The sequence below is a fragment of the Cadophora gregata genome (genome assembly GCF_030347475.1).
Source record: "Cadophora gregata isolate MNR1 chromosome Unknown scaffold_17, whole genome shotgun sequence".
In the NCBI taxonomy this organism is placed as follows: Eukaryota; Fungi; Ascomycota; class Leotiomycetes; order Helotiales; family Ploettnerulaceae; genus Cadophora; species Cadophora gregata.
In genome coordinates, this window is record NW_026695940.1 from 1,448,269 (window position 1) to 1,460,927 (window position 12,659).

A 12,659-nucleotide genomic window follows, 5' to 3' on the forward strand; every position below is an offset into this window, starting at 1 on the left:
CGTCAATGTTGCGCATATGCATACACGCCTGATCCAATCAAGCGGCCCATCACAACTCGTGAGAATTCCTCAGCTGCTCTGCCTCACTATTCTCCCAATTGAAGCCGGGATGATCAAGGAGAAACCGGTGAGTGCTGCTGCATGGCTGGGTCTCGAAGCTCAACTACAATCTGACACACACAGATCTGCCACCCTCAAATCGTACCACTCAACGCCTTATTATTGCCGTGTTTTAATCCAACCTCCACAGGATTGGCATGTGTGAATAGCCCAAATAATGGTGGCCACAGTCTCATGATAATGCAGCCCTTGTAACGTTTTCTTGAGTCGTCCTCGCTTCGGACTTCGCCTCCAGTGCACTGGATCTCAGTTTACCTCCGCCTCATCAACAACTTGTCTAGCGAATGTATACTTCAAGACCGGGATAATTCCCCGATGAGTTTACCTCTTTTATCTCTCAGAATAATATCGAGATGAGCTACACAATGAGGAGCTTTTGCACCTCAGTCTCCTCGTTCATGACCTCCCCATCCATAATCCCATGCACATAACACTCGCCCACCAACTCATAAAAGGTCTCCCCCGTCCCTTCATGACCCTTCCATGCTTTCTGTCTCAGCAACAAAGGATATCTACACCCGCAAACGACCGATATCACATCATCCACCTCTGCCAACGTCGGCAACATTGCCATATGCCCCTCTTTCGTAACCGCAAACTTCCTCATCGAAGCGCACGTCCCCAGCGCCGTCCCCCATGTAGCAGTATCCTGTACAGTCTGCCAATAACGCTCATCAGTGGGAAGACTATTCCTCTCCTTCGCTAAAATCTCTCTTGCGATCTGATCATTATACTTCGACAATTCAACCCATTGTTTGTAATCCCGGTACAAGATATCTGGCGCAGGTCTCTTGAATGGCGTTTGATCACCGACAAGAGTTCGCCAGAACGCGTTCTCGATAGCATCGTAGTCGGTTCCGTACTTTGTCCCGTGTTTCTGAGCGAGGTTATGAGCTTCCTCATACCAGAGATAATTACCAATGAACTCCTGTGGCCAGAACCTATTTCCCACTTCATCCACTACACACCCCTCGTCGTCTTCTGCACTGTAATCAAATGGCTTCCCAGCGAAAGTAACCTCATCAAAAATGATGCCATCAAGGCCTAGAACATCAGGGCTTCCAGCATCGAAATGAATTTTCGCTTGTGTATTTCCGCATGCCGAAGCCCTTAAATCAGGCGAGAAATCGTCGAAGTAGCTGGGATGCGTGAATGGTGCGCCTGTTGGCGGACTCGTCCAATCCGGCACCCATGATGGTAACTCCAACTTTCTTTTACTACCGATTCCTGCGCTCGATATCACGGAGAATGGCTCTTTACTTTGGAGAAGGTATACCGCTGTATCTCTGTAGACCTTTTCGACCGACTTCGAATAATCTGGAGCGAATGCTTGATTCGGCTCGTCTGTCACCAGACCAGTAAAAGCGAATATTTTATCCCGAGGATCCGTGGATTCGAAATCGCCAAAGTCGGTGAGTAGAAATGGCAGTGTAAGCGGCATGAGCATAGCATTGATATTATCCATCATACTCGGCTCCCCAGCTTTACTTTCAAGATCAGGATTTCTCTTACTCAAAGCCTTCATAATCGCGTCCGCTCTCTTTAAAGTCTCAAGATTCTTCCGCCACGAAGCAGTTATCTGCAGCCTTCGCTGTACGGTAACGATAGAATTGAAGTTACTGATATTCCTCTTGGCTTTCTGGCTGGACTTAGTGAGACCCATCAAACCACTCATCTGTGGATCCCTGAATATCTCGACCCAGCCTTGCAACATAGCCCACGAAAATGTCATGCCGCCGCATATGAAGAGGACTTCTTTTGCGACGGCGACTTCTTGCACGATCCACACGCGAGTGAACCAGAGGAGGGTGAAGAAATCTACCATGGCTAGCCATTGCACGGAGCTGGTCAAGTGTTCGTAGCGACGGTAACTGTCGATGCTGGATGGTAGCGTAGCCATCTCATTTAGGAGAGTGATAGCTAGACGAGGACTGAGGGGTTTTCCTAGCCAGACAACAACTCTAGTTGCGCTTTCGTATATCTCTGTCATCATCTTCACTTGGCTTCCTTTCTCGACATCATTTGATTGGTCAATACAGATATAATCAATCCAGACAACTCGTGAGCGGAACATCGAGCTGCGTCCGTGCAAAGCATTGTATGTTGATGTGGATGTAGCAAACGGCTTGCCATTGATCATGAGCTCGCGCTGCTCCTTGGACGTACCCCAAGTATATGATATGGCTTCGTAAACAGGTTTGTCGCCGACCTTGACGGGATAGAGAACGGCCCTGACTCCAAAGAAGGGGATCCACCGCTCCAACCTCAATAGTCGGATCTCGCCAGGCTGGAGAGTACGGTCATCCTTGTGCTTGTACTGCTCATTTGGACTCTTGACCAACATATGCAGTTGGTTGAGTAGTTCCCAAAAGTGATGTAGCACTCCTCGAGACACAACTTTGGTCAAATCTAAAGTCGTCAAGCAAGTGTTCCGCAAGAACCTCCAACATCGAAACCCCATCTTCCAATCCACCCATACAACCCCAATCACAACAACCAAAACAGTCACCACACCCTTCCCAGGCACCAACTCCTCCGGTCTCACCCTCACCACCCACCCCACACCCCTAACAAACCCCCTCACAACCCACCAAAACCTCAACCCCGCCCCCAACAAAACATAAAGCACCCTAGGCCTCACATCCCTCACAAATGCCCTCTCCCTCTCGGGATCAAAAACCCCATCCCTCCTCACAAACTCATCCCCCGCCTGAACACAAATCGTAAGAATAGCAACTAGAAAGAACGTAATATTCAGATAACCGATAGCATGGTGCAGGATAGCTGCTGAGACGGCGGCGAATTCAGGCGTGGATATGAGAGTGCGGAGGCGTGTGGAAAGGTCGGTGGGCTGAATGTCGAACCAGTTGGGTCGGACGAGGCGGTGGGAGAAGCCGCGAGAGTCGACGTCCATGGTTGGGGCTTGAGATGGATATGGACGGGGAGACGAAGTTGAGGAGGAAGGAAAAAGGGTAGAGAGTAGCTGGAATAAAGAAGGGCGCGGCGCCAGATATGTTGCGATCCTGCAAATGAGGCTTTTTCAGCTCTTCAGCCACGTGAAGTTTGTCGATGCTCGCTGTACTAAAAATAGCCACAGCTCGCCTGGCGATGTCAACAAAACCTCTGGCTGTCAGGCTGTTATCACCGTGCCGGAATAGAAAGTCACACCAAGAGGCATTCAAAGTCAATATACTGTATGTAATGCATTCAAGCCAACAACAAGCGCATGCGGTACTTCAACAAAGCAGTTCAACCAAACAATCAGAGCAGTACTCCAACACCACACCCCAACCCAATCCATCAACCAAGCCAGTAAACCAAATCAAATTCATCAAATCGTCTCCCTTAACCTCCCTCAAAGAATGAATAATACTCCTTCCTTCCCATGCACTCCACTCCCCATCTTCACAAATTCCAAAAACAATTTAAAACAACGACCCTCTCGCAAGTGGACTTCCAACCTTAGGAGCAAACTGCATACTCTTCCTCCTCGCAGCCATCAGACGCATCATAACAGTCTCATCCTTCTTCTCGCTCAAGAAACCCGCTCCCATAGAGTTTCTACCCTGGGAATCCGTCTGTTCAGTATCAACGTACCGTCTTCCAGCAGGAGCAGTCTTCTGGACAAGCTGCGCGTTATGAAGGAAGTATGGAGTCTGGCCAGCTGGTGTGTCCTCACCATAGAGACCTTCCTCGCCATACGCGGAGATGGTCTCTGGTGCTGGAGTAGCCGGGACGGGAGAGAGGATCAGAGTCTGGTCGTCAACATCACCTGACGAGGATGAAGCTGGGGAGCGAATCCATTGAACGGACTCGCGTCTGCGGCTCTTGCTGGTTCCTGGAGTGTCTGGGAAGTGAAGAAACTCCTTGGTGGGCGACACGTTGCGATTTGGAGTCATCGACGAGACGAGCTCGCCGTTCATCTTGGCCAGAGCACGTGGCTCCATGCTCTTGCGGCGACGATGGCCACCTCTTGGGACCATTCCGGTGTCGACAGAGTACAGAGACTCATCAAGCCATTTATTCTCACGTTCACAGCTGTAGAGACATTAGTAAGGTCGGTAACTCAATCGATAGTGTAGCTTACTCTAACACCCATCCAACACCGACACAAGAGACAACTCCGTTAGTCTCCTTGGCTCGCTCGAGAGTTCTCTTTCCGCCATCCTTGAAAACAACATGTGTGATTCCAATCTTGCTGGTGTCCTCAGAATTGCCATTCCAGTTCCAGGTCTTGACACATCGAGCACCCATTTGAGTGAGAAGCTCAGTGAAAAGAGCGCTAGCATCTGATCCTTCGCTCGTGTGGACATCGACGAAGACCACGGCACCTTTCAAAAGAGAAGTATTGATGTCACGACGTGGCGTGCGAGCTGGAGTCCCCATCGTGGACCAGCCCTCTGCTTTCGAAGGTGTCGTAAGTGCCCCTTGCATGTCAACTTCTTGGCTTTGCTTCTTGGGTTGAGTTCTGGGTGTGTTCTTGGTTGGCGAGTATGAGATCACTGTGTTGTTGCGAGTCAGATTGCTTGAAGGTCTTTGCGATGGCAATCGAGAGATACTGGCACTTCGCTTCTTGGGAGATGGTCTCAATGGGGTGTCCTCAGCAGCAGCTTTGAGAGGAACCTTTGAGACTGTGTGGCATACTCGCTCACCAAGAATGCGCTTTGGTCTTGGTGTCGCATATGAATGTTCTGGAGACTGAGGTACCGGAGCTGCCATCAATTGAGGGTCGATAGGTATGGCATTCTCGTCCCCATATTCTTGGCTGGCCTCTGAAGGTGCAGGTTCAGGGGCTGATGGCATGTCGGCCTCGTCAGCCAACTCATCAATGTCGGATTCTTGCATGGCTTGAGGCTCCGAGATCTCCGCATGAATGACTTCCAGAATGTTCTCCTGCTCTTGCACAGTCTGAGGCTCGGCGTCCACAATTTGTGCTTCCGTAGTTGGCTCACATTCCAAGAGCGTTTCGACTGTGGCTTCCAAGAGAACATGCTCGTCAGCAGAGGTTGGCTGGACAGTTTCAAGTTCCTCCTGGATCATCTCGACGTTGATGAACTCTGATACAGTTGGCTCGGCGACAAGGAATTCATCTTCCGAGGCTTGTGCCACCCCCTCCTCAGTGACTGGAGCTTCCTCGAATAGTTCTTCATGAACATGAACTTCGACTTCCTCAGGCTCGAGCATGGACATCTCATCAGCCTCCATGGCAAGAGCCATATCCTCCTCATCAAGTTCAACAGGCTCAAAATTGGCATCCAAAATGTCTTCCTCCTGAGCGAGAAGCTCCGGTTCAGCAGCCAGTTCATCACGAATAGACATCTCATCCTCAAAGAATGTGCTCTTGGCAGGAGATGGTCGTGGCGTAGCATCTTTATCTTGTTGTGAGATGAGCTTAATAGGAGAAGTTGCTTCGTCAGAGTTGGTCTCCTCAGATTTTTGTGGGCTTGCGGCCATCCAGTCACTCAATTGTCTGGCAAGAGGAGTAAAGCCAATCTTGCTCTTATGAGCAGATTCAAAACATTTTTGAGTGGATGTTGTCTTGGGTGTCTTGGCAATTGCCTTGAAAGGACTTGGAGTCGCTGGCGACGATGCAAAGTCGTGAGAGATGTTGAAGCCTGACATCGGGACAGGCGAATAACTTGGAGAGCCTGAAGCAAGTTCATCCTCTGACTCCGAGTCGTCGAATGGATTATTGTCAGTTTCGCGAAGAGCAAAAGCCGCCGAGAATCCAGTGCTGTCCCTCGGTGGAGAAGCAGGAGGAGTTGTGTTGTGATCCACGATGTCTTCAACCATAACATCCGGCTCATCAACGGCCATGATATCGCCGTCTTGTCCATTGTCGTCAATGGTCAAAGTGTCAATCTCCTCGGCGATTGGCTCGGACTTTTCGAATGCCATGTCAGCATCTCGAGGCATGATCGACGAAAGACGACCAGAGAATGTCAAACTCGGCTCAGCTACCATCATTGTAGAATCGGAATCGTCCTTGGAAGCCGGGCTACCAGTAGCAGCAGGCATACTTGGAGGACCCATATCTCCAGTCCGCACAGCACTCTTAGTGACCGTTCTTGGAGTAGCAAATCTCGATATCTTGAAAGTGCTGGCTTTTGGCGTTCCAGCGAACAAAGATGCATTGTTTGCGGATCTAGAGGGAGAACCATTTTCGCCGACCTTGGTTGGCGATTGTGGGCGTCTAGCTGGCGATTGAAGCAATGAGGCTTTGAATGGAGAGTTCTCAGTGTTGGACTTTGGAGCTGGCAGAGATGGCTTGAAAGGCGATTGGAACATCGAATTGCCCATTGTCAACTTCTGAGCAGATGCCTTGAAAGTCTCCTTGAATGGGGATTGCGGGGGTCGTCGAGCTGGGCTTGCCATGATTGATCCCTTTAGATCCTGTGTGGCGACCCTGTTGACAGTGATGGAGTTTGAGTTTGAGAAGTCCAGCTTCTTCGCAGTGCCAAAGATACTTCCGGGGGCCTTTATTGGACTCTTCATGAGTGGTCTCATGGGTGTCTTCTCAGATGTAGCCAGCTCATCTTCTGATACAGTCTCTTTCGCCGTAGCCACCTGTGTTGCCTTCTTGGGACTCAATGGTGATGACTTTTCCTTCTCTTCAACAGTGGTCTTTGCACGTCCGCGGGTAGCTCGAGTTGTGGTTGTTGCGGCAGCCTTTCGTACTGGCTTGGCTCGTAGACCAGTCGCAGGCTCAGCAGCTTTCCCTTTGCCCTTGGCATTTACCTCGATGGGGATGATGTTTTCTTTGTCAGGTTCTTCGAACTTGACGGTCTTTTTGGGGGCTGCCACCTTGCTGACTGTAGTCGCTCGTCCTCGAGCAGGTCTCTTCGGTGGATCCTCAACGACGATTGATTCCTCTTGAGGTACTTCAATTTTCTTCGCGCGTCCTCTTGTAGCTCTTGTGGGTTCTGGAGCTGGAGTTTCGACCGGAGCTGCAGCCTTCTTGGGGCGACCTCGAGTCGGTCTAACTGGAGGTTCGTTCATTTCTGGTTCTGGCTCTGGCGCTGGGTCGGGTTGGACGGTCTTCCTTGCACGTCCGCGTGTGGTTTTTGGTTCTGGTTCGATTATGGGTTCTGGGTCTTGCTGTTCTTCGATTTCGACATCGTCGGCTCGGGTCTTGCGTTTTGTCGTCGAGACAGTACGAGTGACTTTCGCTTTTGAAGCGGCAGTCGCGATTTTGGTAGTCTTGATACCCGTGTCTGTTGTTTTCGCTGCCGCTCGGGCACGCGTGACACGTTTTGGTGGTGATTGATCCATGATAGTGTTTGTTGCTGGAGATTAGTATCGAATTGAGGCGATAGTGTTTTCACATTGACGCGATGATGCTGTTGTAGTGAAAGCAGATTTGGAGCTGTTTATCAGAGGTGGAGACTTGTTTGTTGTCATCCCGGCGATTTAGCGTCGTTGTCATGTCAACGCCCACGTGATCGACATCGGAACCTTGGAATCCCCTCATTTGATCGATCGGATCCACTTCTGTCGATTGTTTACGACTAACGACGCAGCCCAAAACTTTGCAGGTGCTGTGATACTGCACTTGCGGTGAGCCGTCTTCGGGAGAATGATGCTCCTACCCTCAAAATACCGATAGCTATCTATCTATCGACTCTTAATGTTCGTGCCTCCTGTCGGGGTCATGGACAATCATCCAGCACTCCATCACAGACCTTTCGCGATCCGAACATCACAGTCGTCGATCGACCAGCCAGTGACGTGACAGCGACGCCTCGCTACACATTATCCACCGCCTACATAGTATCACCATGATGCACGCAACAGATCCCACGCACAACAAGGAACCGACAGTCAATGTTGTGTCACGTGAGTCTATCTCAACTCTGTCTCCAAGGCCGTCCGGCTGCACGTCTTACAGTGATCAGAGTCAGAAGCAAGCGGCCTCTCCGGTAGAGTTGATCGCTTTGGGTTTGCCCGTCCCGTGTATTCAACATCTTGCTTTCCCCTCTCTTTCCTGCACCTGTTGTCCCGAAAACCTGGAAAGCCAAAACTGATCTACCTTTGACTTCATGCAAGGAACATGACAGACATGCATATCGATCAAATCATGCTTATTCTATCTTTCAATATCTCATGTTTTTCTGGTTGTTTCTACCTGGTCATTGTTCTCTACTGCACGTTCAACCTGCGAACAATAGTTACCCCGTTATGCAGAGGTTTTTTGATCTTCCTCAGCTCTCTAGATATCTTCTTCAGTGCCACGTATTGAATTCAACAGGAGCATACATTGTTCTTACTTTGGCCTGAATAAGTTTTGAGTTTCGGTTCTGAGCAACACCAGATCCCTTCATCTCAAGTCTCATCACAACCTAACTTTCATTCAGCGAGTCATGCTTTTCCACCCCCTTCTTCCCCCAGACTTGCACCTTTTGATCAGCCAGCACCTCGAGGGTTGAACTGGACTTTTTTGGATTATCGTCAATTTCACAGACCTCTTTGCTGCCAGTCCGCTCAGGGCACGTTCAAATTCCAGGCCAAAATGGACGACAAACATCTACACCCAAACAACTACCTCCAAGCAAGCCATCTGCACCCTCTTCATCTTGGCTTCAGATCGACTGAGAAACTCGATCTCGAACTTCGTGATCCAAGATTTATCGATTCAGATGGCAAGGAGAAAGATGGCATTATTCTGGATGGGGAACTTGGAGTAGAGAAGCCGGTGACGCCACAGAGGACCATTACTGGATGGCGAGTGCGTGCCTATTCCATACTATATGTGTTTCTTGAAAGATGGTTGACTGATCACATCTCTACAGTGGCCCATTCTTGTTACTTCTGTCATTTCAGCTGTGTTTTTGTATTGTCTCGATACCAATTTGACGAGTATTTTGATTCCTGTAAGTTGTCACGCTTCGGATGTCTCCTTTACAGTCTCTCAAGTCCAAATTGCAAGAGACTATTCAATGCTCAAAACAAAAACAGGTACTCCTCGCCGAATTTGGGGAAGCATCTAAACTTCCATGGATATTTGTCGGGTACCCTACCCCTCCCAATCTTGCCCCTCCCGATCTCCATCAATCCTCGCGTCTCATCCACTAACATCTACCAAGTTTCTCCCTCGGCGCCATAGCGCTCGTCCTGCCGGTCGGAAAAATATACACCATCCTCCCAGCTAAGCACCTTTGCCTGCTCTTTCTCATGCTCTTCGCTCTCGGCTCTGGCCTTTGTGGCGCCGCACAGAGCATGAACATGTTGATCATAGGACGTGTAATTGCTGGTGCGGGTGGTGTTGGGCTTTATACTGGTGTGATTGTTATCTTGTCGAGTGTGACCACGCCGCAGGAAAGGCCGACGTATGTTGGGTTGGTGTAAGTCAAGTTTCTTCTCGACATAAGTCTCCTCTCGTTGTCATTCACTTTCCTCTCCATACATTCTCCTCTTCCACATACAACATCAGCTAATTGGTGTATTATCCAGCGGAATCTGCTGGTCTCTTGGCCGCGTCCTAGGCGCCCTCTTTGGTGGTCTCCTCGGTCCCCGTTCCTGGCGCTGGGGTTTCCTCCTCGACATCATCGTTGCCGGTCTCTTCACACCCGTATACCTAACCATGATACCCACGCTCGATCCTCTCTCGGCCTCCTCCGCTGCTACCAAAACCACACCCCCACCACTGCTTACCCGCCTCCTAACTCTCGACATCCTCGGCACTCTCCTCTCAGTCATCTCCATCACCGGCCTAATAACAGGCATCTCCTTCGGCGGCCTCTCCTACGCATGGGATAGCATCCCAACCATCCTATTTTTCTCCATCGCAGGCACAAGCCTCATTTTCTTCTTCGTGCAACAAAAAACCATCTTCCTAACCACCGCCACCACCCGACTCTTCCCCATCTCTCTGGTCACCATCCCAGAAGTGTGGCTCGTGTTCGCCGTCAGCTCTTGCTGCTCTACAGGCGGCTTTCTAGCCCTCGAGTACATGAGTTTGTATTTCCAGCTTGTGAGAGGGGAGAGTACGCTTGGTGCTGCGATTAGACTGTTACCGATGATTGGATGTATGGCGTTCTTCATGCCGCTTGTGGGGTGGGTTATACCGAGGGTTGGGGGAGGGTTATGGTGGACTGTTGTGGGTGCGATTGTTGGGACAGTGGGAGCTGTGGGGTTAGGTAGGTGTCTTTCTCTTTTCTTTTATTCTACCTTGCCATTTTCGATCCTTGTTGTTTCTGTCCACTCTGGTCTTAATCTGAGCACCTGGTATTTATCGGAAAGGAACGGGAAAATCGAGATTTGAGTATTGATGTTTGGGTCAACTCGAATATTCGCTAACGCGGGCCCTCTCCAACATTAGCTCTCCTCCAACAAAAAACTCCACCCCTCGGGATCTACATCCCCCAAATTCTAGTCGGTACAGGCTTCGCTCTGTATCTCCAAATGGCATATACAGCCATGCCAGCCTGCGTCCCGGCTGATCAAAAAGGAAATGCCATGACAATGGTCATAATATGTACGTCCTCTCTCCCTCCTCTATCTCAATCCTGCCTCTACTCTCACTTCCCCTGAACTCATAACCAACTCCCAAACTACATTTACCTTCCTCAAACTCATTCTCTACCCCTCCCATTCTCCTCCTGCCTATCTCCTTAACAAATATCTAACACCACTCCCCAACTCCAGCACAAATGGGCAGCATCGCCTTCGCCCTCGCCACCGCAGGCAGCATATTCACCAACCTGTCCCTCACCAATCTACAAACCCTGTTCCCGCTAGAACCCCCCTCCGTCCTCCAAGAAGCTATTTCCGGTACCAGTGGGGAGTTTATCAGGGGATTGAGCACCGAAGAGAGAGGGTTGGTGTTGGGGGTTCTGATGAAAGGGTTGGGCATTATGTGAGTCCCCATGCCGTGTGAAGAATGGTTTGCAGTGATAGGGCTGATGAAAATGATAGATTCACGATTGCATATATCGCTTTCGCAGGGAGTTTAGTTGCTGCTATTGCACTTGTGGTAAGCTTCTCTTCTCTTCCCCAATACTTGTCTTTCCTCGTTTTCGCTGCTTTTCTTCGTTGCTCTTCTTCTTGCAGCATCCACAATATGTTCTAATAATGAACGTTTTGACCAGATTCTCACCAAATGGAAAGCACACACCAAGACGAAAGATATGGTTAAGCTTGAGGGGTAGAAAAGAATGGCATATCCTTCGCGGCACAGTGATGCTAGAGTCGGAATAGGAGACAGAGTGTGATTGAGAGTAGACATAGACAAAGAAATAGGAGCGGGAATATACTTGATTGCCTTACAATCCATAAACCCGAAGAATTATCTCACAATTATGGAAAAGGGACACCCTTAAAGGTCTTCAAATAATCGTAACCGGAGTTGTTGCTTATTCTCGGTGCGGTAATACTAGAAAGAAGAATCCATTTGCTTAAAACTCTCTTCACCTCGTCTGGAGACCCGAATCTCGCCTCTCGATGAGTTGAGTTTAAAATATTCAGTTCTCTTCTATAGTCTCACCTCCATAAAAATGTATTGATACAGGGCACATACTTACCTAAGGCATTTTCACCAACTTCCCCTTCCCAAATTCTCACTCATTCATCCCCAAACCAGTCAACAGCCACAGATACACACATAAACACAAGTAAGGAGAAGTGAAAGAAAACCGCAATTCCATATTCACACTCTCGGACTTTCCTTCCGCATACCAGAAATCCCAGCTAAAATCGTGATTCTCCATAAATTTGATACTGAACTTGGAAGTTGAGATGGCCAGCTGCAACTCAACTCAACTCAACTCAACTCATCTCAATTCTCCATTTATCTCCTATCTATCTATCTCTCTATCTATCTATCTATCCACATATCCACCTATCCAACCTCAATACCACCAAATTCCTCCATGAACCGTCCCATACCTCCCTACCTCTCCTCGCCAGCTAGCCAGCCAGCTAGTCAGCCAGCCAGCCTCGCTTACTACCCAGCCCATCTCAGTTCATCTCAGCTCACCTCATCTCATCATCACAAGCTTGCGAACCTGCATACACACCCCTCCGAAATCCATTTCCATCCCATTCGGGGTCGTCGCTGCGCTGCGCTGCGCTATTGTCCATACAGTCATCGTCTATCACATAAGATACCAACCCGTGCTCTTCCCATCAGTCAACCAACCCAACCACGCCACCGCGCGAAGCTAGGTAGAAGGAAGAACTCAGCCACCCAGCAACCTAGCCATCTTAAAGAACGGAATAATGATAGGTAAGATATGCACCTCGCCAAGTAGGCAAACTGAGCAATAATGCCCTGAGCTCACAACAATTAACAATCGTGGAATAATTCTCCGAACAGAGCGGCACAATGGTATCTGCGGGTATGGTATGGAATTTAATAGCATACTCAATATCCTTTTCAGAATCCGTCCGGCGAACGGCCTATCTTTCATCTTCAAAATTGATTACTGTATACGGCGTGTACTGCAGTGCGAGATGGTTTTCTTATTGGGATAGATAGGTAGGTAGGCTGGTTGAGCAGGCGCCCAATCACGTGCCACCCGAGATTTCCGGGCGGGCTTCCA

At 49.4% G+C, this 12,659-nt stretch overlaps 3 protein-coding genes across 4 annotated transcripts; 1 reads left to right on the top strand and 2 right to left on the bottom strand.

Annotated features, from left to right (window-relative positions):
* Positions 1–478: 478 nt before the first annotated feature.
* ONS95_006287 (uncharacterized protein) lies at positions 479–3,209 on the bottom strand (the record flags this gene model as incomplete). The annotated part of the gene is made up of 1 exon (XM_058499742.1): positions 479–3,209. The coding sequence occupies exon 1, from the start codon at positions 3,032–3,034 to the stop codon at positions 479–481; it is 2,556 nt and encodes an 851-aa protein (XP_058350786.1). The 5' UTR covers positions 3,035–3,209.
* A 123-nt stretch (positions 3,210–3,332) lies between these two features.
* ONS95_006288 (uncharacterized protein) lies at positions 3,333–7,470 on the bottom strand. Its single transcript, XM_058499743.1, has 2 exons — positions 4,208–7,470; positions 3,333–4,158 (listed from the first exon to the last, which is right to left on the bottom strand). Exons 1-2 carry the CDS (start codon positions 7,390–7,392, stop codon positions 3,546–3,548), a joined length of 3,798 nt encoding a protein of 1,265 aa, XP_058350787.1. The 5' UTR covers positions 7,393–7,470; the 3' UTR covers positions 3,333–3,545.
* Positions 7,471–7,620: 150 nt separating this feature from the next.
* On the top strand, positions 7,621–11,502 carry ONS95_006289 (uncharacterized protein). 2 transcript variants are annotated; one of them, XM_058499744.1, is made up of 9 exons: positions 7,621–8,845; positions 8,910–8,990; positions 9,076–9,128; positions 9,204–9,461; positions 9,571–10,256; positions 10,439–10,594; positions 10,765–10,975; positions 11,035–11,092; positions 11,208–11,502. In XM_058499744.1, the coding sequence occupies exons 1-9, from the start codon at positions 8,630–8,632 to the stop codon at positions 11,265–11,267; spliced, it is 1,779 nt and encodes a 592-aa protein (XP_058350788.1). In that variant the 5' UTR covers positions 7,621–8,629; the 3' UTR covers positions 11,268–11,502. The 2 variants fall into 2 exon arrangements, with proteins under 2 accessions (XP_058350788.1, XP_058350789.1); XM_058499745.1 differs by lacking the exon at positions 7,621–8,845 and having other exon boundaries at positions 8,971–9,461.
* The last annotated feature ends 1,157 nt before the right edge of the window (positions 11,503–12,659 follow it).

Excerpts from the sequence above, each read along its gene's own strand:
- ONS95_006288 (XM_058499743.1), bottom strand. The coding sequence starts at position 7,392 with ATGGATCAATCACCACCAAAACGTGTCACGCGTGCCCGAGCGGCAGCG. Across the intron at positions 4,159-4,207 it reads GGTGTTGGATGGGTGTTAGA|CTGTGAACGTGAGAATAAAT; the intron begins GTAAGCTACACT and ends ATGTCTCTACAG.
- ONS95_006289 (XM_058499744.1), top strand. The coding sequence starts at position 8,630 with ATGGACGACAAACATCTACACCCAAACAACTACCTCCAAGCAAGCCAT. Across the intron at positions 8,846-8,909 it reads GGACCATTACTGGATGGCGA|TGGCCCATTCTTGTTACTTC; the intron begins GTGCGTGCCTAT and ends ACATCTCTACAG. Across the intron at positions 9,462-9,570 it reads CCGACGTATGTTGGGTTGGT|CGGAATCTGCTGGTCTCTTG; the intron begins GTAAGTCAAGTT and ends TGTATTATCCAG.